This window comes from Lolium rigidum, chromosome 2, assembly GCF_022539505.1.
Source record: "Lolium rigidum isolate FL_2022 chromosome 2, APGP_CSIRO_Lrig_0.1, whole genome shotgun sequence".
NCBI classification, from domain to species: domain Eukaryota; kingdom Viridiplantae; phylum Streptophyta; class Magnoliopsida; order Poales; family Poaceae; genus Lolium; species Lolium rigidum.
The window spans coordinates 212,047,181-212,072,760 of record NC_061509.1 but is presented as its reverse complement, the minus strand read 5'-3'; the positions used below and the strand labels follow the sequence as shown (position 1 = coordinate 212,072,760).

Here is a 25,580-nt window from a genome sequence, read left to right as displayed (position 1 = left end):
CTGTATTCCACTATCTCTTCGCCGAACTAGTGCACCTATTAGGTGTGTTGGGGACACAAGAGACTTCTTGCTTTGTGGTTGCAGGGTTGCATGAGAGGGATATCTTTGACCTCTTCCTCCCTGAGTTCGATAAACCTTGGGTAATCCACTTAAGGGAAACTTGCTGCTGTTCTACAAACCTCTGCTCTTGGAGGCCCAACACTCGTCTACAAGAATAGAAGCACCCGTAGACATCAAGCACTTTTACGGCGCCGTTGCTCGGGGAGGAAAGGTAAAAGGCTCTCATACACCGGTCCCGGGTAAAGTATTTTTCACGGCGCCGTCGTGTGTGTGCTCGAAGCTATTTCCTTTAGATCCTGCAATTGCATCTTTTTGTTTCTTGTTTACACTAGTTTGGCATAATGGACAACAATGAGCTTCTTATTCTATTTCCTGATTTAAAACATGGATTGTTTGATGCGAAAATTAAAAAACCTATGGAATCTTATTTGCATGCTTGGTAGTAATATTAGTATGAACGCTTTGAACACCATTGTTGATAATAATGTAGAAAGTTCTAAGCTTGGGGAAGTCTGGTTTTCATGATCTTTTTAGTCCCCCAAGCATTGAGGAGAAAATTTTCTTTGATGATACTTTGCCTCCTATTTATGATGATAAAAATAGTGGTCTTTTGTTGCTACCTACTATGGAGGATAAAGCTTGTTATGATTATACTATGCCTCCTATATTTGATGATGAGAATAATAATGATAGCTACTTTGTTGAATTTGCTCCCACTACAACTAATAAAATTGATTATGCTTATGTGGAGAGTAATAATTTTATGCATGAGACTCATGATAAGAATGCTTTATGTGATAGTTATATTGTTGAGTTTGCTCATGTTGCTACTGAAAGTTATTATGAGAGAGGAAAATATGGTTGTAAAAATTTTCATGTTACTAAAATGCCTCTCTATGTGCTGAAATTTTTGAAGCTACACTTGTTTTATCTTCCTATGCTTGTTACTTTGCTCTTCATGAACTTATTTATTTACAAGATTCCTATGCATAGGAAGCATGTTAGACTTAAATGTGTCTTGAATTTGCCTTTTGATGCTCTCTTTTGCTTCAATTACTATTTCTTGCGAGTGCATCATAAAAACTGCTGAGCCCATCTTAATGGCTATAAAGAAAGAACTTCTTGGGAGATAACCCATGTGTTATTTTGCTACAGTACTTTGTTTTATATTTGTGTCTTGGAAGTTGTTTACTACTGTAGCAACCTCTCCTTATCTTAGTTTTATGTTTTGTTGTGCCAAGTAAAGTCTTTGATAGTAAAGTAAGTACTAGATTTGGATTACTGCGCAGATTACTGATTTCTTTGCTGTCACGAATCTGGGTCTACCTCCCTGTAGGTACCTCAGAAAATTAAGCCAATTTACGAGCATGATCCTCAGATATGTACGCAACTTTCATTCAATTTGAGCATTTTCGTTTGAGCAAGTCTGGTGGCCTAATAAAATCCATCTTTACGGATCTGTTCTGTTTTGACAGATTCTGCCTTTTATTTTGCATTGCCTCTTTTGCTATGTTGGATGAATTTCTTTGATCCATTAATGTCCAAGTAGCTTTATGCAATGTCCAGAAGTGTTAAGAATGATTGTGTCACCTCTGAACATGTGAATTTTTATTATGCACTAACCCTCTAATGAGTTGTTTCGAGTTTGGTGTGGAGGAAGTTTTCAAGGATCAAGAGAGGAGTATGATGCAATATGATCAAGGAGAGTGAAAGCTCTAAGCTTGGGGATGCCCCGGTGGTTCACCCCTGCATATTCTAAGAAGACTCAAGCGTCTAAGCTTGGGGATGCCCAAGGCATCCCCTTCTTCATCGACAACATTATCGGGTTCCTCCCCCGAAACTATATTTTTATTCCGTCACATCTTATGCACTTTGCTTGGAGCGTCGGTTTGTTTTTGTTTTTTGTTTTGTTTGAATAAAATGGATCCTAGCATTCACTTTATGGGAGAGAGACACGCTCCGCTGTAGCATATGGACAAGTATGTCCTTAGGCTCTACTCATAGTATTCATGGCGAAGTTTCATCTTCGTTAAATTGTTATATGGTTGGAATTGGAAAATGCTACATGTAGTAACTCTAAAATGTCTTGGATAATTTGATACTTGGCAATTGTTGTGCTCATGTTTAAGCTCTTGCATCATATACTTTGCACCCATTAATGAAGAAATACTTAGAGCTTGCTAATTTGGTTTGCATATTTGGTTTCTCTAGAGTCTAGATAACATCTAGTATTGAGTTTTGAACAACAAGGAAGACGGTATGGAGTCTTATAATGTTTACCATATGTCTTTTATGTGAGTTTTGTCTGTACCGTTCATCCTTGTGTTTGTTTCAAATAACCTTGCTAGCCTAAACCTTGTATCGAGAGGGAATACTTCTCATGCATCCCAAATACTTGAGCCAACCACTATGCCATTTGTGTCCACCATACCTACCTACTACATGGTATTTGTCCGCCATTCCAAAGTAAATTGCTTGAGTGCTACCTTTAAAATTCCATCATTCACCTTTGCAATATATAGCTCATGGGACAAATAGCTTAAAAACTATTGTGGTATTGAATATGTACTTATGCACTTTATCTCTTATTAAGTTGCTTGTTGTGCGATAACCATGTTTCGGGGACGCCATCAACTATTCTTTGTTGGATATCATGTGAGTTGCTATGCATGTCCGTCTTGTCCGAAGTAAGAGAGATCTACCACCTTTATGGTTGGAGCATGCATATTGTTAGAGAAGAACATTGGGCCGCTAACTAAAGCCATGATTCATGGTGGAAGTTTCGGTTTTGGACATATATCCTCAATCTCATATGAGAATAATAATTGTTGCCACATGCTTATGCATTAAAGAGGAGTCCATTATCTGTTGTCCATGTTGTCCCGGTATGGATGTCTAAGTTGAGAATAATCAAAATCGAGAAATCCAAAATGCGAGCTTTCTCCTTAGACCTTTGTACGGGCGGCATGGAGGTACCCCATTGTGACACTTGGTTAAAACATGTGCATTGCAAAGATCCGGTAGTCCAAGCTAATTAGGACAAGGTGCGGGCACTATTAGTATACTATGCATGAGACTTGCAACTTGTAAGATATAATGTACATAACTCATATGCTTTATTACTACCGTTGACAAAATTGTTTCATGTTTTCAAAATAAAAGCTCTAGCACAAATATAGCAATCGATGCTTTCCTCTTTGAAGGACCATTCTTTTACTTTTATGTTGAGTCAGTTCACCTATCTCTCTCCACCTCAAGAAGCAAACACTTGTGTGAAGCTGTGCATTGATTCTTACATACTTGCATATTGCACTTGTTATATTACTCTATGTTGACAATTATCCATGAGATATACATGTTATAAGTTGAAAGCAACCGCTGAAACTTAATCTTCCTTTGTGTTGCTTCAATACCTTTACTTTGATTTATTGCTTTATGAGTTAACTCTTATGCAAGACTTATTGATGCTTGTCTTGAAGTACTATTCATGAAAAGTCTTTGCTTTATGATTCACTTGTTTACTCATGTCATTACCATTGTTTTGATCGCTGCATTCATTACATATGTTTACAAATAGTATGATCAAAGTTATGATGGCATATCACTTCAGAAATTATCTTTGTTATCGTTTTACCTGCTCGGGACGAGCGAAACTAAGCTTGGGGATGCTTGATACGTCTCGACGTATCGATAATTTCTTATGTTCTATGCCATATTATTGATGATACCTACATGTTTTATGCACACTTTATGTCATATTCGTGCATTTTACTGGAACTAACCTATTAACAAGATGCCGAAGTGCCGGTTCCGTTTTACTGCTGTTTTTGGTTTCGAAATCCTAGTAACGAAATATTCTCGGAATTGGACGAAACGAAGACCCAGGGGCCTATTTTTCGACGGAGCTTCCAGAAGACCGAAGAGCATACGAAGTGGGGCCACGAGGGGGCGACACCACAAGGCGGCGCGGCCAAGGGGGGCCCGCGCCGCCCTATGGTGTGGGCCCCTCGTCAGGCCCCCGACTCTGCCCTTCCGCCTACTTAAAGCCTCCGTCGCGAGAACCCACGATACGAAAAACCACGATACGGAAAACCTTCCGGAGCCGCCGCCATCGCGAAGCCAAGATCGCGGGGACGGGAGTCTCGCGTTCGGCACCCTGCCGGAGCGGGGAAGTGCCCCGGAAGGCTTCTCCATCGACACCGCTGCCATCTCCACCGCCATCTTCATCACCGCTCGCTGCTCCCATGAGGAGGGAGTAGTTCTCCATCGAGGCTCGGGGCTGTACCGGTAGCTATGTGGTTCATCTCTCTCCTATGTACTTCAATACAATAATCTCATGAGCTGCCTTACATGATTGAGATTCATATGATGATGCTTGTAATCTAGATGTCATTATGCTAGTCAAGTGAGTTTTACTTATGTGATCTCCGGAGACTCCTTGTCCCACGTGTGTAAAGGTGACAGTGTGTGCACCGTGTGGGTCTCTTAGGCTATATTTCACAGAATACTTACTCACTATTATGAATGGCGTAGTGAAGTGCTTATTTATTATGATTGCAATGTGTTTTGTATCACAATTTATCTATGTGCTACTCTAGCAATGTTATTAAAGTAGTTTTATTCCTCCTGCACGTGTGCAAAGGTGACAGTGTGTGCACCGTGTTAGTACTTGGTTTATGCTATGATCATGATCTCTTGTAGATTGCGAAGTTAACTATTGCTATGATAATATTGATGTGATCTATTCCTCCTACATATGCATGAAGGTGACGAGTGTGCATGCTATGTTAGTACTTGGTTTAGTCTTTTGATCTATCTTACACTAAAGGTTACTAAAATATGAGCATTATTGTGGAGCTTGTTAACTCCGGCATTGAGGGTTCGTGTAATCCTACGCAATGTGTTCATCATCCAACAAGAGTGTAGAGTATGCATTTATCCGTTACGTTATGTGATCAATGTTGAGAGTGTCCACTAGTGAAAGTCTAATCCCTAGGCCTTGTTCCTAAATATCGCTATCGTTGCTTGTTTCTTGTTTCTACTGCGTTACTCTGTCTGCCTTACTACTTGCTGCGTTACTACTTGCTTGTTTACTTGTCCTGGGCAAAGCACTTTTCCGGTGCCGTTGCTACTACTTATTCATACCACCTGTATTTCACTATCTCTTCGCCGAACTAGTGCACCTATTAGGTGTGTTGGGGACACAAGAGACTTCTTGCTTTGTGGTTGCGAGGGTTGCATGAGAGGGATATCTTTGACCTCTTCCTCCCTGAGTTCGATAAACCTTGGGTAATCCACTTAAGGGAAACTTGTTGCTGTTCTACAAACCTCTGCTCTTGGAGGCCCAACACTGTCTACAAGAATAGAAGCACCCGTAGACATCAAGGAGCCGATACTTTTGGTGACGTCATCAGTGACGTGGCTACTGCGGTGGTTCGATTGACAGGACGTGACCTAACGGGCCCACCATACTTCTGCGTGGTCAGTTAGGAAATAACTAGTCCTTGCACGTTGATCGAGGTGCCTCCTCGATTTCTGCACGTAGTGGGAGTAATGGGCCGCCGGTTTCTCTCTCTTTTTGACACGTGTATGACTGGATCTTTGTCCATCTCCCCACGATGCATAAATAATGGCCACGATACACAGTCAATTCCTGTTATAAATAGAGGAACTCTTACGTTTTCACTTTTTACGCCTTCCATACTACTCATCTTCTTCCTTTGTCTCATTCTCACCATTGTCCTTGCCTCCACGAGCTCTCCAGCAACCATGGGCAGGAAGAAGGGGTACTGCCAGCTCCGGTGCTACCGCAAGCGCACCTAAAGCCAACCTCGACTGGACAGGATCCACCATCTCCAAGTGTGAGGAGAACAAGATGAGGTCGCTAGGGCTCATTTCTTCTGCCGAATATTACTTTGCTCATCCAGGTTCCGCTTCTCGCCCAAAGCCTGCAAAGGGTTTTACCGTCATGTTCGTTGCCTTTCTGCAGCATGGGCTTTCTCTTCCAGCCCACGAATTTCTTAGTTCTCTCCTCTTTTTCTACGGAATTCAGCTCTGGCAGCTGACTCCGAATTCCATTCTCCATCTTTCCATCTTTATCACTGTGTGCGAAGCTTACCTCGGCATTGACCCCCACTAGGGTCTGTGGAGGAATTTTTTTATGTCAAACGCCACAGTGGTAATGAGGGCCCTCACATGGTCGGTGGCGTCGGCTTCATCGTCAGGAAGGAAGTCAACTACTTCAACTTCCCGATGAAGGAGTCTGTCCAAGGCTGGCGGCAGAAGTGGTTTTTATCTTCGGGACATCCCAGCATCAGGCCGTCGCTCTAATATGCCACCATTCGAAGATGTTCTTGCTGCTGTGCCAAAGAAGTCTTGGCAAAACACCTTGACTGCTGCGGAAAGCGAGGTAGCCGACCAACTGTATGAAAAGATCTTGGATCTAAAGAGTACAGGAGGTCAGACAATGTGTGGCACTGAAGTGGTCACAGTGTTCCTGAAGCGTCGGGCACAACTATTAATGTCAAGAGATCTCATCAGCTCTGGCTGTACACTGGTGCCAAGGACAAATCGAGGGTCAGCCCGAATGATTTCTCTGAAGAAGATCTCCGGGACGAGGTGAGGCGTCTGACTTGATTCGGTCAGAAAGATAACATAGCTATGAATTTGGCTCGCCCTCCTTTTGATTTTAAGCACCTTCCTTCCGAGGTAATTATTTTATTTATCTTCGCATCCGATGTCACTTTTGCTCCCGAACGTAAGATTTGTTATTTTGCTTTCGGCAGGCTTCTACCATCGCTCAATGCTATCCACCAACACCCGAAAGTGGAGCAACTCCGGAAGATGATGCTTCCAAAGAAACTGAGGATGACCTGAATGTTCTTGAGGATTGCAATGCTTTGGGTGAAGAAGCCCCTAAAGATGATGCACTTATCAAGTCCATGCGTTGCAGGAAGATTAATGAAGATCTGATGACGACAACGGAGTCGAGTCCTAGCGGACGAGATGACGATGATGCTGATGCAATCCCTTCTCCTGCACCTTCCCGACAGATTTTGGCTCCTCAAGCCACAAAAACACCATCAAGACTCTTCGCAGAAGAGGCTGACTTGGAGTCAATTTCGTAAGTTTCCTTTTATCCTTTTGTTTCTTTTTTTACTTCCACTTAGCAAATTGCAGCTTACTAAAGTTCATTTCTGATTTGTCCTAGTTCCGAGGATGATGACGACATTCCACTTTTAAAGAGGGCAAAAATAATATCTGATAAGGCAGAGTCTGCAAAGGAATCGATGCCTTCGACTGCCGGAAGTGATCATGTCGCCACTCCTCCACCAAGGACAGTTGTGGCCAAAGTAAAAGTTTCAACAGTTAATCCTTCAGCAAGCGCCTCCGCTCCTCCATCTTCGAGTGATCATGTAAGCATTTTTTTTTAGTAAACAGTATCCAGCGTAGTATCTATCAGCCCCCGAGCCGATGATTGGCTCTTTGAAAAAATCAAAGTATAGGTTAAGATATGCCTGTTGCATGACCTGACGTAGTCCTTTGATTCTCTTGCTGCAGCCAATTTATGCCGCAGTTGATGCCGTGGTAGATTTTGCTGATCAGTTCGTTCGACTAGAAGCAGAAAACGTCCAACTCCGCAAGGCTGTTAAAACTTCGGCTAATCAAGCGCTGAGTGGGGGGGGGCTTGTTTTGGCCACTACACACGCGCGCAAAAATACAGCGTCCTGTCGCCGGCGTCCCGCGCTCCGCGACTATACATCGCCAGATTATAGAGCTACTGGATATGCTTTTAGGGCCTTTAGAGTGTCGGCCCACGTTATAAATTTTGGCCTTTTGGGGCTGGGAAACACTTGTGAAATAGATGACATAAAGGTGTTAAATGTTGCTATGTTAAAGAAACTTGTTGATTGTTGAATAACTCTAGTTGGATCCAATTATTTCTCTCTGGCTCAAAAGTTCTAGGTTCTTGGGACAATTTTCCTATTTGACATAAAATCTGACTCATCTAAACACTACACTATAACTACACGAACCGACTAGTAATTCTTCCAACGGGATATTGGTTCTACACAATAATGAAGAACTTGGGCAATGTAGTTCATATTGTTGTTATATGGAAGATTGTAGGAAGTTCAACATGTTAATTTTGTATGTAAAATGGTGTCAAAAAATACTAGAAATACTTCACCTAATTTTTGAAGAAACTGTTGAACCCACATACCTAGAAAATTACTTGTATAAGAGCATCTCCAGCCGCGTCCCCTAAACCGTCCCCCAACGGCGCCGGATCGAGCGTTTGGGGGAAGTGTTTTGTTCGTGCCGCGTTTGGGGGACGTCGCTCCACAGTCGCATCCCCCAAAGAAAATTTCGAAAATTTAAAATTGAGCGAGATTCGATTAAATTCGTCCAAACTTGCTATATATTACATAGTCGAACAAGATTCGATTAAATTTAAACTAAACCTAATCTAGAAGTAATTGCGGCGGCCGGAGGCGTCGTAGTACTAGTGGAAGTTGTACATATCGTCGAACGACCTCCTGCTTGACGCGCTCGTTGGGCTCGTCGACGTGCTCGTCCTTCACCAGGCCGCTTGGTCCCCCCTCGCCGTAGTCGGTGAGGTCCACAAGCGGTTTGCCGATGTCGCGGATGGACATGGTGCTCGCAGTGTCGAGGTCGCCCCTCAAGCGTCCTTGTTGGTCAACGACGCCAAGAACGCCGCTCACAGCCCTGGGCAGTCCTCGGGGTCGTCACTGCTGGCGAGAGCCGCTGCTGCCGCTCATGCTCCGCCAGCAGCGCCGCCTTTGCCGCTTCCTCCTCGTCCTGCTCCTCCTTCACCTCCGGCTTCGGGATGAGGAGGGCGCTGCCGCCGCGCCTTTGATGCTGACGGCTGCCACTGCCGCTGCCGCCGCGCCTCGGATTGACGGGCGTTGCCGGCTCCTCCTTCACCACGCGCTTGGGGATGGTGTAGGGCGCGGAGGGGTGTGACGAGGACAGCGTCGATCGGGCCGGTCCTGACGAGGAAGAGTTGGAGGAGGACGAGTACGTCCTCCTCGGCTGCTAGCGCGCTGCGGGAGACGGTGGCGGTGAGGACGGCGCCTCCAACCTTGGAGCGCCGTTGTGGATGCCGTCGATAGCGTTCTGCAGGGTGCGCCCCAGAACGCCCCAGAACAGGAGGCGCCCATCCCTGTTCTAGCTATTCAGCCCACCGACGAGGCCGGTGGTGCTGTGCATCTCCATGTCGTACTGCGCCTGGAAGTAGGCGATCCACCAGGAGTCGTTGCCGGTGGCCGCCTGATACGTCTCCGACGTATCGATAATTTCTTATGTTCTATGCCATATTATTGATGATACCTACATGTTTTATGCACACTTTATGTCATATTCGTGCATTTTCTGGAACTAACCTATTAACAAGATGCCGAAGTGCCGGTTCTCGTTTTCTGCTGTTTTTGGTTTCGAAATCCTAGTAACGAAATATTCTCGGAATTGGACGAAACGAAAACCCGGGGGCCTATTTTTCCACGGAGCTTCCGGAAGACCGGAGAACATACGAAGTGGGGCCACGAGGTGGCGACACCACAAGGCGGTGCGGCCTAGGGGGCCCGCGCCGCCCTATGGTGTGGCCCCTCGTCCGGCCCCGACTGCTGCCCTTCCGCCTACTTAAAGCCTCCGTCGCGAAACCCCCGATGCGAAAAAACCACGATACGGAAAACCTTGCGAGACGCCGCCGATCCCATCTCGGGGATTCACGGAGATCTCCTCCGGCACCCTGCCGGAGAGGGGATTCATCTCCCGGAGGACTCTACACCGCCATGGTCGCCTCCGGAGTGATGAGTGAGTAGTTCACCCCCGGACTATGGGTCCATAGCAGTAGCTAGATGGTTGTCTTCTCCTCATTGTGCTTCATTGTCGGATCTTGTGAGCTGCCTAACATGATCAAGATCATCTATCTGTAATTCTATATGTTGTGTTTTTCGGAATCCGATGGATAGAGAATACCATGTCATGTTAATTATCAAGTTATTACATATGTGTTGTTTATGATCTTGCATGCTCTCCGTTACTAGTAGAGGCTCGGCCAAGTTTTTACTTTTAACTCCAAGAGGGAGTATTTATGCTCGATAGTGGGTTCATGCCTGCATTGACACCGGGACGGTGATGAGAAAGTTCTAAGGTTGTGTTGTGCTTGTTGCCACTAGGGATAAAACATTGGCGCTATGTCCGAGGATGTAGTTGTTGATTACATTACGCACCATACTTAATGCAATTGTCTCGTTGCTTTGCAACTTAATACTGGAAGGGGTTCGGATGATAACCTCGAAGGTGGACTTTTTAGGCATAGATGCAGTTGGATGGCGGTCTATGTACTTTGTCGTAATGCCCAATTAAATCTCACTATACTTATCATGTCATGTATGTGCATTGTTATGCCCTCTCTATTTGTCAATTGCCCGACTGTAATTTGTTCACCCAACATGCTTTTATCTTATGGGAGAGACACCTCTAGTGAACCGTGGACCCCGGTCCATTCTTTTAATACTGAAATACAAATCTGCTTGCAATACTTGTTTTTACTGTTTTCTCTGCAAACAATCATCTTCCACACAATACGGTTAACCCTTTGTTACAGCAAGCCGGTGAGATTGACAACCTCACTTGTTTCGTTGGGGCAAAGTACTTTGGTTGTGTTGTGCGGGTTCCACGTTGGCGCCGGAATCTCCGGTGTTGCGCCGCACTACATCCCGCCGCCATCAACCTTCAACGTGCTTCTTGACTCCTACTGGTTCGATTAAACCTTGGTTTCTAATCGAGGGAAACTTGCCGCTGTGCGCATCACACCTTCCTCTTGGGGTTCCCAACGGACGTGTCAACTACACGCATCAAGCAAATTTATGGCGCCGTTGTCGGGGAGATCAAGACACGCTGCAAGGGGAGTCTCCACTTCCCAATCTCTTTACTTTGTTTTTGTCTTGCTTTATTTTATTTACTACTTTGTTTGCTGCATTATATCAAAACACACAAAAATTAGTTGCTAGCTTTACTTTATTTACTGTCTTGCACTCTATATCAAAAACACAAAAAAATTAGTCTACTTGCATTTACTTTATTTAGTTTGCTTTATTGTCTTGCACTCTATATTAAAAATACGAAAAAATATTTAGTTACTTTTGTTACCATGTCTAGCTCTGAACCTGTTACTTCTTCGCCTGAAGAATTAGTCTTCACTTTTAAACAAGGGGATGAGGAGAGTTTTAAGGATGCTTGGTCTAGAATTTTTACTTCTTATCGTGAAACCGAACCTCAAATGACTCTAAGTTTGCTCCTTAGTAATTTTTATTTTGGTCTTATGGTTCGCTATAGATATGCTTTGGATACTTTAGTGGGAGGAGATTTCCTCCATTGCAATGGGGATCAAGCTTTTAATGCCATAAAGAAGTTGGTTGCATCACATGATTCAGCTAATAATTTTGATTCAGCCCTTATCAGCATTCATAATAGATTAAATACTCTTGAGACAAGTGCATCTCGCTTAAATGAAAATTATGGATACATTCGTAACCGTCTTGATCAAGTTTTAGTGAACTCTGAACTATCATTGTGGGATCCTACTGTTAAAATTGTTATTGGTGATCGAACTCTTCATGCCTCTCTTGTGATATTATGTATGAATTTTGCCTTATGCTCGAAAGCATTTATAAATCTTTGAAACTTTGGGGAGTCGATGAAGGAGGAGAAGAAATAACTCTCATTGATAACTCTATTATAATTCCTAAGGGAATAGCCGCAGGTGTGCATACAACCATTCTTGGAAGAACAATATCCATTGACTATCTTGTTATTGAAACAGGGAAAAATCATACTCGGGAGATCCTCGTTGAAACTATTGGGAGCAGATCATTGATGTGGGAGAAGGCACTCTGAAATTCACCTCTATACCAGGGGGAAATCATATATTTCCTAAACCAAAGGGAAAGAAAAACAATAAGAAAGGTAAGGGTAAAGCCCAAGGTAAGGTTGACGCACCACCCTTTGATAACACTTGAGATACACTTTCTGCGCCTAGCTGAAAGGCGTTAAAGAAAAGCGCTTATGGGAGACAACCCATGTTTTTACTACAGTATTTTTGTTTTATATTTGTGTCTTGGAAGTTGTTTACTACTGTAGCAACCTCTCCTTATCTTAGTTTTATGTTTTGTTGTGCCAAGTAAAGTCTTTGATAGAAAAGTAAGTACTAGATTTGGATTACTGCGCAGTTCCAGATTTCTTTGCTGTCACGAATCTGGGTCTATCTCCCTGTAGGTAGCTCAGAAAATTAAGCCAATTTACGAGCATGATCCTCAGATATGTACGCAACTTTCATTCAATTTGAGCATTTTCGTTTGAGCAAGTCTGTTGGCCTAATAAAATCCATCTTTACGGATTGTTCTGTTTTGACAGATTCTGTCTTTTATTTCGCATTGCCTCTTTTGCTATGTTGGATGAATTTCTTTGATCCATTAATGTCCGAGTAGCTTTATGCAATGTCCAGAAGTGTTAAGAATGATTGTGTCACCTCTGAACATGTGAATTTTTATTATGCACTAACCCTCTAATGAGTTGTTTCGAGTTTGGTGTGGAGGAAGTTTTCAAGGATCAAGAGAGGAGTATGATGCAATATGATCAAGGAGAGTGAAAGCTCTAAGCTTGGGGATGCCCCGGTGGTTCACCCCTGCATATTATAAGAAGACTCAAGCGTCTAAGCTTGGGGATGCCCAAGGCATCCCCTTCTTCATCGACAACATTATCGGGTTCCTCCCCCGAAACTATATTTTTATTCCGTCACATCTTATGCACTTTGCTTGGAGCGTCGGTTTGTTTTTGTTTTTTGTTTTGTTTGAATAAAATGGATCCTAGCATTCACTTTATGGGAGAGAGACACGCTCCGCTGTAGCATATGGACAAATATGTCCTTAGGTTCTACTCATAGTATTCATGGCGAAGTTTCTTCTTCGTTAAATTGTTATATGGTTGGAATTGGAAAATGATACATGTAGTAAATTGCTATAATGTCTTGGATAATGTGATACTTGGCAATTCTTGTGCTCATGTTTAAGCTCTTGCATCATATGCTTTGCACCCATTAATGAAGAAATACTTAGAGCTTGCTAATTTGGTTTGCATATTTGGTTTCTCTAGAGTCTAGATAACATCTAGTATTGAGTTTTGAACAACAAGGAAGATGGTGTGGAGTCTTATAATGTTTACAATATTTCTTTTATGTGAGTTTTGTTGCACCGTTCATCCTTGTGTTTGTTTCAAATAACCTTGCTAGCCTAAACCTTGTATCGAGAGGGAATACTTCTCATGCATCCAAAATACTTGAGCCAACCACTATGCCATTTGTGTCCACCATACCTACCTACTACATGGTATTTATCCGCCATTCCAAAGTAAATTGCTTGAGTGCTACCTTTAAAATTCCATCATTCACCTTTGCAATACATAGCTCATGGGACAAATAGCTTAAAAACTATTGTGGTATTGAATATGTACTTATGCACTTTATCTTTTATTAAGTTGCTTGTTGAGCGATAACCATGTTTCGGGGACGCCATCAACTATTCTTTGTTGGATATCATGTGAGTTGCTATGCATGTCCGTCTTGTATGCAAGTAAGAGAGATCTACCACCTTCATGGTTGGAGCATGCATATTGTTAGAGAAGAACTTTGGGCCGCTAACTAAAGCCATGATTCATGGTGGAAGTTTCAGTTTGGACACATATCCTCAATCTCCTATGAGAATAATAATTGTTGCCACATGCTTATGCATTAAAGAGGAGTCCATTATCTGTTGTCCATGTTGTCCCGGTATGGATGTCTAAGTTGAGAATAATCAAAAGCGAGAAATCCAAAATGCGAGCTTTCTCCTTAGACCTTTGTACGGGCGGCATGGAGGTACCCCATTGTGACACTTGGTCAAAACATGTGCATTGCAAAGATCCGGTAGTCCAAGTTAATTAGGACAAGGTGCGGGCACTATTAGTATACTATGCATGAGACTTGCAACTTGTAAGATATAATGTACATAACTCATATGCTTTATTACTACCGTTGACAAAATTGTTTCATGTTTTCAAAATAAAAGCTCTAGCACAAATATAGCAATCGATGCTTTCCTCTTTGAAGGACCATTCTTTTTACTTTTATGTTGAGTCGGTTCACCTATCTCTCTCCACCTCAAGAAGCAAACACTTGTGTGAACTGTGCATTGATTCCTACATACTTGCATATTGCACTTGTTATATTACTCTATGTTGACAATTATCCATGAGATATACATGTTACAAGTTGAAAGCAACCGCTGAAACTTAATCTTCCTTTGTGTTGCTTCAATACCTTTACTTTGATTTATTGCTTTATGAGTTAACTCTTATGCAAGACTTATTAATACTTGTCTTGAAGTACTATTCATGAAAAGTCTTTGCTTTATGATTCACTTGTTTACTCATGTCATTACCATTGTTTTGATCGCTGCATTCACTACATATGTTTACAAATAGTATGATCAAGGTTATGATGGCATATCACTTAGAAATTATCTTTGTTATCGTTTTACTCGCTCGGGACGAGCGAGAACTAAGCTTGGGGATGCTTGATACGTCTCCGACGTATCGATAATTTCTTATGTTCTATGCCATATTATTGATGATACCTACATGTTTTATGCACACTTTATGTCATATTCGTGCATTTTACGGAACTAACCTATTAACAAGATGCCGAAGTGCCGGTTCTGTTTTACGTTGTTTTTGGTTTCAGAAATCCTAGTAACGAAATATTCTCGGAATTGGACGAAACGAAAACCCGAGGGCCTATTTTTCCACGGAGCTTCCGGAAGACCGGAGAACATACGAAGTGGGGCCACGAGGTGGCGACACCACAAGGCGGCGCGGCCTAGGGGGCCCGCGCCGCCCTATGGTGTGGCCCCCTCGTTTGGCCCCGACTACGCCCTTCCGCCTACTTAAAGCCTCCGTCGCGAAACCCCCGATGCGAAAAAACCACGATACGGAAAACCTTACCGAGACGCGCCGCCGCCGATCCCATCTCGGGGGATTCGGAGATCTCCTCCGGCACCCTGCCGGAGAGGGGATTCATCTTCCGGAGGACTCTACACCGCCATGGTCGCCTCCGGAGTGATGAGTGAGTAGTTCACCCTGGACTATGGGTCCATAGCGGTAGCTAGATGGTTGTCTTCTCCTCATTGTGCTTCATTGTCGGATCTTGTGAGCTGCCTAACATGATCAAGATCATCTATCTCGTAATTCTATATGTTGTGTTTGTCGGGATCCGATGGATAGAGAATACCATGTCATGTTAATTATCAAGTTATTACATATGTGTTGTTTATGATCTTGCATGCTCTCCAGTTACTAGTAGAGGCTCCGGCCAAGTTTTTACTTTTAACTCCAAGAGGGAGTATTTATGCTCGATAGTGGGTTCATGCCTGCATTGACACACGGGACAGTGACGGAAAGTTCTAAGGTTGTGTTGTGCTTGTTGCCACTAGGGATAAAACATTGGCGCTATGTCCGAGGATGTAGTTGTTGATTACATTACGCACCATACTTAATGCAATTGTCCGTTGCTTTGCAACTTAATACTGGAAGGGGTTCGGATGATAACCTCGAAGGTGGACTTTTTAGGCATAGATGCGATTGGATGGCGGTCTATGTACTTTGTCGTAATGCCCAATTAAATCTCACTATACTTATCATGTCATGTATGTGCATTGTTATGCCCTCTCTATTTGTCAATTGCCCGATTGTAATTTGTTCACCCAACATGCTTTTATCTTATGGGAGAGACACCTCTAGTGAACTGTGGACCCCGGTCCATTCTTTTAATACTGAAATACAAATCTGCTTGCAATACTTGTTTTTACTGTTTTCTCTGCAAACAATCATCTTCCACACAATACGGTTAACCCTTTGTTACGGCAAGCCGGTGAGATTGACAACCTCAGCTGTTTCGTTGGGGCAAAGTACTTTGGTTGTGTTGTGCGGGTTCCACGTTGGCGCCGGAATCTCCGGTGTTGCGCCGCACTACATCCCGCCGCCATCAACCTTCAACGTGCTTCTTGACTCCTACTGGTTCGATTAAACCTTGGTTTCTAACTGAGGGAAACTTGCCGCTGTGCGCATCACACCTTCCTCTTGGGGTTCCCAACGGACGTGTCAACTACACGCATCACCGCCCAGGTCATATCGGCCCGCTCCTCGGCATCCAGTGCAGACCGCCGGGCCCTGATGACGTCCCTCTAGCGCTCTGTGCCCGGCGACGGCGGCGGTGGGACGCCTATGCCGTTCATGGCCATCTTCTAGCCGCCGCTGCTTGGCAGGCGCATGTCCGGCGCGGTACAACACCCACGCCTCCTTCACGGTGAGGCTTTCGCGGCCGAAGCCGTTCACCGCGGCGATCTTGCGGGAGGACGACAACATTGGTTGGAACGGCGAGGAGAAGATTTGGGAGCGGCGAGAGATTGGGATGAACCGCATGGCCTCTTAATGTACAGCGGCGGCAGACGAAGCGGCAGCGGGTCATTGGATGCAATAACGTCGGCGCGGACGGCCACGCGGCCATACACGACGAGACGTCATTAACGTCGCTTGACCAAAGGTAGGCGACGGGGTTTTAGGCTTCCGAGCCACTGACGCGTCGGTCCTACCACGCCTCGCCTCGCTTTTCGTTGTGTCCGGCGTGCTCGGAGCGTCCCCTGTGGGGCGGGGACGGGCTCGGGACGCCGGGCACCGTATCAGACCGCGCCGGACAAAAAAAGGGTTTAGGGGACGCGGCTGGAAATGTTTTTTTTTTGTCCGACGGACCCCAAATCCCTTTGAACAACAAGAGAAAAAAAATTCTCAAATTATAAGATGTATCGCCTAGGCGTCTTGCCGAAAGCCCAAACCCCCAAAACCCTACATCTCGACACAACCACCTCAGCCAGCCCATCGTCCGCTCCACTATAATGCTCGCCGCCTGCGCCTGGAGGCTGTCGCAGCGAGCCGTCACGTTCCTTCCCCACCGCGTGCGTTCCCAAATCCTAAACCCTTTCTCCATGGCCGCCGCCGCCGCCGGCGCCTCCTCGCCCAAGCGTCTCAGGGTCTACTCCTCAGCCGCCGCCGACGGCTCCTTCAACGGCGCCGGGAACGGCAAGCGCGTGGGGACCCACAACGGCAGCTTCCACTGCGACGAGGCGCTCGGCTGCTTCCTCATCCGCCTCACCTCCCAGTTCGCAGGCGCCGACGTCGTCCGCACCCGCGACTCCCAGGTCTCTGTCTCTCTCTTCGCCACTGGCTCGATTGCCCTGCCATTTCCCCCCAAAAAATGTTTGGGCGTATTTTGTGGCGGTTATTTCGGCTATGTTACGGCATAGTACTTGCCAAGATTCGTAAACGCTACGGACGTTTATGTTGGAATTAGGTCTGGATGGGTACTAATTTAACTTGTTCTTAGACTGATTTTGTTATGTCTGGATAGTGGATTCATACTGCGCTACGAATGTGAAACTGCGAACTGAAACCATTAGGCATTTAGGATTTTTTTTTCTTGTGTGCTAGGACATCATATCATCTGGTATAGAGATTCACGAGCTCCATCTGTCTACATCTTATGCTAAGTATCGCATTTCGTATAAGACTGGTTTCTTATACATGACTAGGAATCTAATCACATCCCTTTAGTTTGTAGTTATGCGGTCATTACAGTTGACTGATTTTCTTATGAATCTCTGTTGTATATGATGCAGCAAAAATATTGAACATATTTGGTTGATCATGTCCCTTCACTTACTTGTTTGCCTCTTTTTTCCTGTCGAACTTCACTCTAGCTCCTCGATTCGCTGGAGGCCGTGCTTGATGTTGGTGGTGTCTATGATCCAAGCCGGCATCGCTATGATCATCACCAGAAGGGCTTCAGCGAGGTCTTTGGGCATGGCTTTAACACAAAACTTAGCAGTGCTGGGCTTGTTTACAAGGTACGTACGGTGATGCAGGTTTTCATACAATAGTCGATGTTATAAAATTTGGTAACACGTGCTAAAATGGGTCTGTAACTACACACATAACAAGGCGACTGGATTCGTTGGGGGGTTTGTTGCTGGATGCTGTGAAATCGCATAGCGCACTTTGTCTTATGTACGCACAGCCTTTTGACAATACATTAATCTATCAAAGTTTTAAAAGTTGCAAATTGATCCTCAATGGTACTTTTGTCTTTCCATTTATTAAAATGATGGCTTGCTTATTATTTAAAATTTGGTGTGATATTGCAGCATTTTGGCAAAGAGATAATTGCAAAGGAGCTTCAGCTTAATGAGGACCATGAAGACGTTCACCGGGTGTATCTTGCCATATACAAAAGCTTTGTTGAGGTGTGAATCCAAACTTGTAACCAGCCGTTAAAATTACGTTACTACTTTCTGTATTGTGGATCAAAGGATAGGAGAATGACTATGTTTACTACGAGTTTAGGAATTAACAATACCAGCCCTGAATTTATGAGTTTAGGGTTGCCTAAACTTAGGATATTGACGGAGGGAGTTTATGAATCTACACTTTTGTCAGAACTGTTTCTGTTGGTAGAGTTTGTAGTTAGTTTGAACATGTAGATGCGGTTTTGCTTTATTGGGATTGCTATGGAAAGATGCACTCTGTTGGCAGTCGGGTGCTTGTAGCTGGCTGTGAGGTTCAGAGATATTTCTTGCAAGCAAAAAAGGGGTAATACAGGCCTGTTATCAGTCAGTTGACAAGTTCCATACTAAATCTCTAGGTTTACAAGTTGCTAAGGTGTAAATAACTTCAATACTTAAACTGCCATCCGACATCAATTTCTGAGACATGCAGCTGTCCCTATTCATTTATTTATTTGTAACCAGCCGTTAAATTATGTAGTACTTTCTGTATTGTGGATCAAAGGATAGGAGAATGACTATGTTTACTACGAGTTTAGGAATTAACAATACCAGCCCTGAAATTTATGAGTTTAGGGTTGCCTAAACTTAGGATATTGACAGAGGGAGTTTATGAATCTACACTTTTGTCAGAACTGTTTCTCTTGTTAGAGTTTGTAGTTAGTTTCAACATGTAGATGGGGTTTTGCTTTATTAGGGTTGCTATGGAAAGATGCACTATGTTGGCAGTCGGGTGCTAGTAGCTGGCTGTGAGGTTCAGAGATATTTCTTGCAAGCAAAAAAAGGGGTAATACAGGCCTGTTATCAGTCAGTTGACAAGTTCCATACTAAATCTCAAGTTTAACAAGTTGCTACGGTGTAAAGAACTTCAATACTCAAACTGCCATCTGACAGAAAGTTCTGAGACATCCAGCTGTCCTTATTCATTTATTTATTTGTAACCAGCCGTTAAAATCATGTTAGTACTTTCTGTACTGTGGAGCAAAGGATAGGAGAATAACCATGTTTACTACGAGTTTAGGAATTAACAATACCAGCCCTGAAATTTATGAGATTAGGGTTGCCTAAACTTAGGATATTGACGGAGGGAGTTTATGAATCTACGCTTTTGTCAGAACTGTTTCTCTTGTTAGAGTTTGTAGTTAGTTTCATTTTCAACATGTAGATGGGGTTTTTCTTTATTAAGATTGCTATGAAAAGATGCACTATGTTGGCAGTCGGGTGCTTGTAGCTGCTTGTGATGTTCAGAGATATTTCTTGTAAGCAAAAAAAGGGGTAATACAGACCTGTTACCAGTCAGTTGACAAGTTCCATACTAAATCTCAAGGTTTACAAGTTGCTAAGGTGTAAAGAACTTCAATACTCAAACTGCCATCTGACAGCAAGTTCTGAGACATCCAGCTGTCCTTATTCATTTATTTATTTGTAACCAGCCGTTAAAATCATGTTAGTACTTTCTGTATTGTGGATCAAAGGATAGGAGAATAACTATGTTTACTACGAGTTTAGGAATTAACAATACCAGCCCTGAAATTTATGAGGTTACGGTTGCCTAAACTTAGTATATTGACGGAGGGAGTTTATGAATCTACACTTTTGTCAGAACTGTTTCTCTTGTTAGAGTTTGTAGTAAGTTTAAACATGTAGATGGGGTTTTGCTTTATTATGAAAAGATGCACTATGTTGGCAGTCGGGTGCTTGTAGCTGGTTGTGATGTTCAGAGATATTTCTTGCAAGCAAAAAAAGGGGTAATACAGGCCTGTTATCAGTCAGTTGCCAAGTTCCATACTAAATCTCAAGGTTTACAAGTTGCTAAGGTGTAAAGAACTTCAACACTTAAACTGTCATCTGACTGCAATTTCTGAGACATCCAGCTGTCCTTGTTCATTTATTTATTTGTAACCAGCCGTTAAAATTATGTTACTCCCTCCGATCCAAAATACTTGTCCCAAAATGAGTGAATGTACATACTAAAACACGTCTACATACATTTGTTTTTGGGCAATTATTTTGGACCAGAGGTAGTAGTACTTCTTGTATTGTGGATCAAAGGATAAGAGAATGACTATGTTTACTACTCCCTCTGATCCATAATAAGTGTCAGGTATTTAGTACTAGGGTAGTATTCCCTCCGTTCCAAAAAAAGATGCTGCTCAACTTTTTCTAGATACACCTTAGTACTAAATATCCGACACTTATTATGGATTGGAAGGAGTAGGAGTTCAGGAATTAACCATACCAGCAGTGAAATTTATGAGTTTATGGTTGCCTAAACTTGGGATATTGACGGAGGGAGTTCACGAATCTACACTTTTGTCAGAACTGTTTCTCTTGTTAGAGTTTATAGTTAGTTTCAACATGTAGATGGGGTTTTGCTTTATTAAAATTGGTATGGAAAAGATGCACTGTATGTTGGCAGTCAGGCGCTTGTAGCTGGCTGCGAGGTTCCGAGATATTTCTCACAAGCAAAAAAAGGGGTAATACAGGCCTGTTATCAGTCAGTTGATAAGTTTGATACCAAATCTCAGTGTTTACAAGTTGCTAAGGTGTAAAGAACCTCAATACTTAAACTGCCTCATCAATTTCTGAGACATCCATTTGTTCTTATTCATTTATTTATTTGTTTATCTACTATATATATTTGTCTTAATTGCCCAATACTACATTTTTCCACATGATGTGCCAAAGAAGCAATCTATCTTTCATGTAACAGGCGCTTGACGCAATTGATAATGGAATCAATCAATATGACACAGAGCAAACCCCCAAGTATGTGAACAATACACACTTGTCTTCACGTGTTGGGCGCCTTAATCCAGACTGGACTGATCCGGATCAATCACCTGAGAAGGAAAATGCTGCATTTCAACAAGCAATGGTGCTTGCAGGAAGTGAATTTATGGAGGTATGACTTATTCCTGGTTAGTCTGTTCTTGTGTTTTGTTCATGCACTGCTTAAGGACTTGTCGAATTCTGCGTGCTATATATCTCTGCCATTTTTCCAAATGGGATTAGGCCAGATTTCATTACTCCCTTGCTGAACATCTCAGGTTTGTATGACTACTTTTTTCTTCTTCCATTGCCAGAGTGTTCGCTTTCATGTCAAGTCGTGGCTACCTGCAAGATCTATTGTTATGGAGTGTTTGCTGTCAAGAGGAAATGTTGATCCAAGTGGAGAAATCATGGTCTTAGATAGATTCTGCCCGGTAAGATCTTGGTACTTGTTATCAATTTTTGTCCTATCCACAACTGACATTTTGGACTGTTTGTATCTGATGCACGTGGAAGCATAAGGGCTGTACCTAATCTGGTTCTGTTAATCTTTAATGTGCTCAATGTTTATGCGTTTTCCATTTGGAACCATGTCCTTTTGATCTGCCGTACAAGTGTTGAAAACATTTGATTACTAGAACTGTAGGCGATGCTTCTAAGTACCGGCACTGGGATTGTATTAGCTATTCAATATTTACTAATGTTCGTTTTTTTTCTAATTTAATAATTGGCAACTGCCTGATGTAGTGAAGTGTGATAGTACTAAGACAAACCATGTTTGTAAACTGAACGCTTATCTGTTATGGCAGTGGAAACTTCATTTATTTGAGCTGGAGCAGGAGCTGAAGACTGATCCTCTGACCAAGTATGTGCTGTATCAGGTAAGAAGTGCTGCCCCTTCCCAGTCATCTAATATGAATTTTATTTAGTACCTCTAGTATTTTTGGATAGTAAGTCTGCGTAGTTAGCACCAAAATGCAAATCTGGAAGTGAATTGGTGTAATGCTTTCAAGCTGTAGTAGAGTTTTAGCACTTAACTGATATTTTGGCCGGCAGCATTGCGATCAACTTTCTTCACATGCTTTTTTTTTTTTTGTTTCAACTCTTTCTCCTAGCATTTTTCACCAGTCGTATGATGTTTATATCCTCACAACTGCAGGATGAGAGGAGCAAAGGCTGGCGAGTGCAAGCCGTCTCTTTGGCTCCTGACAGATTCGAGAGCCGGAAGGCTCTCCCAGAGAAGTGGAGGGGCATGAGAGATGATGAACTGTCCAAGGAAACTGGCATCCCTGGCTGTGTGTTCATTCATATGAGTGGCTTCATTGGTGGGAACAAGTCCTACGAGGGGGCGTTGGAAATGGCAAGAGCTGCGATCAAATGCTAATTCGGCAGAAGCACCAGGCAGTAAAACAGTCTCACCTACTCTCACCAATTTTACGATTGACTTGATTGGCATTTGAGTATGTACGCTCTGTTGCGTAAAATCGACCTGATAGAAGAGATGAGTTATCTGTATGAGGCTGAACAAGAAGAGTAACATTTGATAAAAGATTGATGGAACTGATTATGTTGTGGCACTTCCCCAGTGTTTTCGTACTGCTGGAAGCATTTTGTATGCGCAAGCCAGACTGAATTACAGTGTCGGACTTGTGCATATGCAGTTGAAAAGTGTGAGTAGATCTATTACAGGCGAATATCTGAATTGTTATTTGCAAATGAAGAAGAATACAGGAGAGGAGGATTGTACGTGGATAGATACAGCCCTATTATGCACGAGATATGCAGAAGAAGAACAGGAATTATACAGGCGCATTCGCCATAGGTCACGCCTTGACACGTTTGGCATCCGCATAGGCAGTCTCCAGGTCCCCCAGGAAGAAGAGGATCCGGTCAGATATCTGCCTCTTCTTCTCGGCCTCGCCGCCCTGCGGCTGTGCTGCGTCCTTGGCAGCGGAGTCGGAGCTGGTGCCCAGGTAGCTCTGGATCTCGCCCTGGTAGATGAGGTAGTAGTCGTTCCCTTCCCTGATGATCCTGACGCCCCTGTAGTAGAGAAGAAACAAAAGAGACAGACGACTTTTTGAGTGTAAAATCCACGGTGTATGCCATGCCACTCCGTGTCTGAAGTCTGAACTGGTGGTGATGGTGATTACAGTCCGTATCGGTCGCATCGGTCCTGCACGACGAAGACGTCCTTCCACGGCTTGGAGCCCTCCGGCGCCGGCGCGTAGAAGGCCGCGGCGTCCGCTCCCCATCTGCCCACAAACAGCCTGCGCCACAGCTCGTCGTCGCAGGTCAGCGCGTTCCACTTCCTGCAGACTGCAGTTCGGGCAATTCAGGCCAAGGGAAGTCGCGAATTATACGTTCCTGTATGCAAGAAGAGGATAACGCGCCAGCATAAGAAGTAACGGAAGACTTTTTGATCGGCGAGGAGGCTAACCTTGGGGAGCGGCGGCGAGGGCCTGGTGATCGAGGAGGTGGAAGATCTTGAAGCACAGCTCCGCAGGCAGCACGTCCATTGATGATTGATCCAGGAGCAGGAGAGCCGGAGACGACGACGAGCGGACAGGAAGAAGAGAGGGCGATGAGTGAGGTGAGGGGAAGATGCGGGGAGGTGAAGCAAAGTTCGTTGGCCCGCTTGCGGTAGTTAGATGCAACCGCTTGCGGTCCCTGTGCAGAAAAGGAAGCATAGAGCCATAGACGGCATAATACGGGCATGTTCGTGCCGCTGACGACCGGGTCCCGCGGCGGCCGACGATGCGTGGTGGCCGGACGGTCATGGACATGGAGGCGGCGTGCGTATACCTGAGTTGTCACCATCTGCGCGCGACGTGCGCCTTGTAGAGACAGAGCGGCGATCGCACGCACGCGAGCCGAGCGACACCTCGCATGCGCTGGCGCGCGCGCGCATCTGGCTCGATCTTGGCGATGCATCGCGAGGTCACGTGCGCCACCGCTCGGTAGACGGCAGTGGCACTGCACTACCTTGCTCCGTCTCTCTCGGAAAGGCATTTTAAAAAAACCTGTAAATTTATATTTACAGGTTTTCTAAAAATAATGAAATTTCTAAAAATAATGAAATTTGTTTTTTTAGAGATTTGAATTCACAATGCTCAGATTGACACTTTTATCATTTTTGTGTAGCCCAAACTACGCATTATTTCCAAAATTTGCACGTTTTGTCAGATATACTAGCTACGTAATTTGTTCTCAGGATATTTTGAAACTTGTAAATAGGATTTTCATTTTTTTAATAAAAAGATCACTCATGCTCGCGTGCACCAAATCTCTGTACCAGCTCTCTTCGATACTCCCATCTTAGTTCCAAAGTTTCGTCAAAAAAATGTTTAGGCTGTGTTTGGCAACAACGTTTTTACAAAGTATTCTAAAAAAACTTTGGTTTCTGAAAATACCATGGTATTGAATATTTTGAGGTGTTTGGTTTCAGCAAAAAACTACAATTTTCTATACTTTGTTTATTCACAAAGCTGCACTAATTTTACAGTATAGAAAAAAAAGAGGTCTTGACCTCTTTTTCCAAAACTGAAGTATTTTTTTTTTGCGGGTAAAAGTGGGTTTTATTACTCAATAGGGATTACAAGCACGTCGGATTCGAGGACCTGACGAAGACAATCAGGCCCTGAATCGTTCCATATCAAAGTTCTACCCTGAAGTATTTGTTGCTTATACAATACATTTTTACAATACTTTGGTTTTAGAAAAACTTAGATGCCAAACTCAGCCTTTAATTTTTTTCGAGTGCAGATTTTTGGCTCCTGGCACCATTGTTCTTGTTGTTTCGTAAAATTTGAAAGTCACATTTACAAAGAAAAAATATATTTTTCGTATGTACCCAATGATGTATCTCACCAAGGTGTAAACTATGAGTTTCAAGTACATTGTATTCTATCCGTTCGACGACTTCCCGTCAACAACTAACAAGACAAGGTTGACTTAGGGAGGAGCGACAACGGAAAGGTGCGTTGTTGACAGTGTCTAGAGGCTGAAGACGAGGGGCATCTCAACGATTTGGTTATAATTTTCTTTCTTATTGAGATGCTTTGTGCCGTTCGATGGTTTTTAATGTCAGGCTCCTATTCGCCAAAAAAAATGCAACACAAAAGTAAGAACGTGTGGATCTAAGTACGTATGTTTTCGAATCTCCAAATGTTAGCAGATTTTATTATTTTTATGTAGCCCACAATATAAAGAATTTTGCATTGCGATTTTTATGCTTGTACCTTAAATGATTGACTATACCAAATTTTCCCTTTTTGAAATTTTATAATTAGGTTTTTT

General features: G+C 43.5%; 2 protein-coding genes across 2 annotated transcripts; one reads left to right on the top strand and one right to left on the bottom strand.

The window, feature by feature from the left end:
- The first annotated feature begins 17,053 nt into the window (after positions 1–17,053).
- LOC124692904 (MYG1 protein C694.04c-like) lies at positions 17,054–22,861 on the top strand. The gene is made up of 7 exons (XM_047226344.1): positions 17,054–17,372; positions 17,931–18,077; positions 18,375–18,473; positions 21,226–21,417; positions 21,599–21,718; positions 22,094–22,165; positions 22,444–22,861. Exons 1-7 carry the CDS (start codon positions 17,070–17,072, stop codon positions 22,666–22,668), a joined length of 1,158 nt encoding a protein of 385 aa, XP_047082300.1. The 5' UTR covers positions 17,054–17,069; the 3' UTR covers positions 22,669–22,861.
- Positions 22,862–22,910: 49 nt separating this feature from the next.
- On the bottom strand, positions 22,911–23,942 carry LOC124692906. The gene is made up of 3 exons (XM_047226345.1): positions 23,722–23,942; positions 23,435–23,600; positions 22,911–23,324 (listed from the first exon to the last, which is right to left on the bottom strand). The coding sequence occupies exons 1-3, from the start codon at positions 23,798–23,800 to the stop codon at positions 23,108–23,110; spliced, it is 462 nt and encodes a 153-aa protein (XP_047082301.1). The 5' UTR covers positions 23,801–23,942; the 3' UTR covers positions 22,911–23,107.
- Between the last annotated feature and the right edge of the window lie 1,638 nt (positions 23,943–25,580).

Excerpts from the sequence above, each read along its gene's own strand:
- LOC124692904 (XM_047226344.1), top strand. The coding sequence starts at position 17,070 with ATGCTCGCCGCCTGCGCCTGGAGGCTGTCGCAGCGAGCCGTCACGTTC. Across the intron at positions 18,078-18,374 it reads GTGCTGGGCTTGTTTACAAG|CATTTTGGCAAAGAGATAAT; the intron begins GTACGTACGGTG and ends GTGATATTGCAG. Across the intron at positions 21,418-21,598 it reads CAGGAAGTGAATTTATGGAG|AGTGTTCGCTTTCATGTCAA; the intron begins GTATGACTTATT and ends TTCCATTGCCAG.
- LOC124692906 (XM_047226345.1), bottom strand. The coding sequence starts at position 23,800 with ATGGACGTGCTGCCTGCGGAGCTGTGCTTCAAGATCTTCCACCTCCTC. Across the intron at positions 23,601-23,721 it reads CCTCGCCGCCGCTCCCCAAG|TCTGCAGGAAGTGGAACGCG; the intron begins GTTAGCCTCCTC and ends CCCGAACTGCAG. Across the intron at positions 23,325-23,434 it reads CGATGCGACCGATACGGACT|GGGCGTCAGGATCATCAGGG; the intron begins GTAATCACCATC and ends TCTCTACTACAG.